Genomic DNA, 2500 nt, shown 5'->3' on the forward strand with positions numbered 1-2500 from the left:
ACAGTGTCTGAAAAAAAAAAATTACAGGATGGTCATATTAGAAATGTCTTTGATCAAGTATTTGCTGAATTGGGGCAACTTTGAAGCTTAGACGATGACGACAACAGCAACAACAACAACATGAACAGCTAGAACAACAAAAGCAAATAATGATCTTAGCCACTTCATATAATAGCCTTCTTTCCTTCGGGGTGGTCATGGATGAATAAGTTTGTGAATACAGGATCTGCAGAACTAGATTTGATCTAGGTTTAAATATAATGATGACCTCATCAGCAACAACAACACATTGTAGTCTTAACATTGATTCGTTCATACCACAGCCTCATTTATGTTAGGATGGTCACAAGTGGAATGACTTTTATCACGTGTTTACAGGAACCAAGGCTAGGCATAAGAGTAAGCCACAAGAACAACGGCAAGAACAGCTGCACGTTACTATCATAACTGAACTCACTTGTGATATAAAGCATCTTTGCTTTGCCTCGTGGTTAGGGAAATGCACTCACATTTGCATGATCCTGAGATCGATTCCCAGACCAGCAGAGAATTGAACTCACGAGCAAAGCACTTCATTTCATATTGCTTCAATCCACTCAGCTGCCAAGGAGTAACAATCTGGTGATAATCTGGCATCTTCTTCAAAGAGGAATGTTGTGATCCCAGTCACTTAATGCTATGGCAACCAAGTAACTGGTCCTGGAACTTGAGACAATAATGTCCAAGGATTGAGGCAGTTAGCCTAGTGGTTAGGGTGTTGCATTCTCAAGTGTAAGGTTATGGTTTCAATCTCCAGACCATTGTATTCTTGAGTAAAACACTTCATTTTATGTTACTTCAGTTCCCACCGACCCTTACCTGACTCTTTCGTGACGAGTGTTCCAATCGACACAAACAACCACATCATGAAATTAACGTGCAAGTGGCTGAGCACTCCACAGGCATGCACGCCCTTAATGTAGCTCTCAGGGAGATTCAGTGTGACACAGAATTACTGCCAGCTGAATGGATGAGAGCCACGGAGAATGAAGTGTCTTGCTCAAGGACATCACTTGTTGCAGGAAATCAAGCTCACTACCTTATGACCATGAGCCAAATAACCTGCTAACCATTGAGCCACATGCCTTCAGTTCACTCAGCTGTAAGTGAGTAACCACTCTGTGATGGACTCAAGTCCCAGTCAACGGAAATTTTGTGATTTTAGACATTTATACACCATAGTAACCAGATAACTGTCCCTATCAGTGAAGACAATATTTACCTTTACTTTCACAACTATTTTTACTTTTACTTTCACAACTATTTTTACTTTTACTTTCACAACTATTTTTAATTTTACTTTCACAACTATTTTTACTTTTACTTTCACAACTATTTTTAATTTTACTTTCACAACTATTTTTACTTTTACTTTCACAACTACATTTACTTTATTTATCAGATTCAAAACAATATTTACTTTACTTACAACTTTTTTTGTTTTTGCAGATACCTATTGTAGAGAATTGAAAGTGGACAAGGAAGTTCAGGTCAATTACAATGGCCCCTTGTCAGAAGGTTCTGTGGCACAGTTTGCTTGCAAAAATGATCTCTGTTTTAAGAGTAATGATGAGAAGGCAATCTGTGGCAAAAATGGACAATGGATAATTGGCAACATTCCCACATGTGATTGTGGTTCTTGAAATGGGGTCAGTATTTTGCTATGGAATATAAAATTGAAGTAACATATCATTATCATCATCATTTAAGGGCAGCGAGCTGGCAGAATCATCAGCATGCCAGGCAAAATGCTTTGTGGAATTTTATCCATCTTTATGTTCTGAGTTCAAATTCCACCAGGATCCACTTTGCCTTTCATCCTTTTAGGGATGATAAAGTGAGTTCCAGTTGAGCATTGGGGTCAATCTAATCAACTGGTCCCACCTACACAAAATTTCAGGCCTTGTGCCTATAGTAGAAAGGATTATTATTATTATTATTATCAAAATCAAAATCGACCAACATCAATGGAAATTGTAGCTGTGATACTAGTGCCGGTGACACGTAAGAGAACCATCCGATCATGGCCGTTTGCCAACCTCATCTGGCACCTGTGCTGGTGGCATGTAAAAAGCACCCACTATACTCACGGAGTGGTTGGCATTAGGAAGGGCATCCAGCTGTAGAAACACTGCCAGATCAGACTGGGCCTGGCGCAGCCTTCTGGCTTCCCAGACCCCAGTTGAACCGTCCAACCCATGCTAGTATGGAAAACGGATGTTAAACGATGATGATGATTATTATTATTATTATTATTATTATTATTATTATTATTATTATTATTTAGTGCAATGGATTGGATGAATCATAACAATGTCAGACAAAATTTCCCCGAGTTATTTTAACCTTTCTCTATGTTTTGAGTTCATACCACACTGAGGTAACAGTTGTCTTTCATCCTTTCTAGGGGCAATAAAAACAAAGTACCAGAGATATACTGGGGTTGATGGTAATGACTAAA

At 38.7% G+C, this 2500-nt stretch overlaps 1 protein-coding gene across 2 annotated transcripts in view; it reads left to right on the forward strand.

Annotated features, from left to right (window-relative positions):
• Positions 1 to 2500, forward strand: part of LOC115222969 (sushi, von Willebrand factor type A, EGF and pentraxin domain-containing protein 1) — a 41371-nt gene that overhangs the window by 37548 nt on the left and 1323 nt on the right. For both annotated transcript variants that reach the window (XM_036511776.1, XM_029793388.2), the window contains exon 14: positions 1489 to 1688. In XM_036511776.1, coding sequence (XP_036367669.1) covers positions 1489 to 1682 — 194 coding nt within the window. In that variant the 3' untranslated portion in view covers positions 1683 to 1688. The remainder of the gene's footprint in view (positions 1 to 1488; positions 1689 to 2500) is intronic.

This window comes from Octopus sinensis, linkage group LG21 (genome assembly GCF_006345805.1).
Source record: "Octopus sinensis linkage group LG21, ASM634580v1, whole genome shotgun sequence".
Classification (NCBI taxonomy): Eukaryota; Metazoa; Mollusca; class Cephalopoda; order Octopoda; family Octopodidae; genus Octopus; species Octopus sinensis.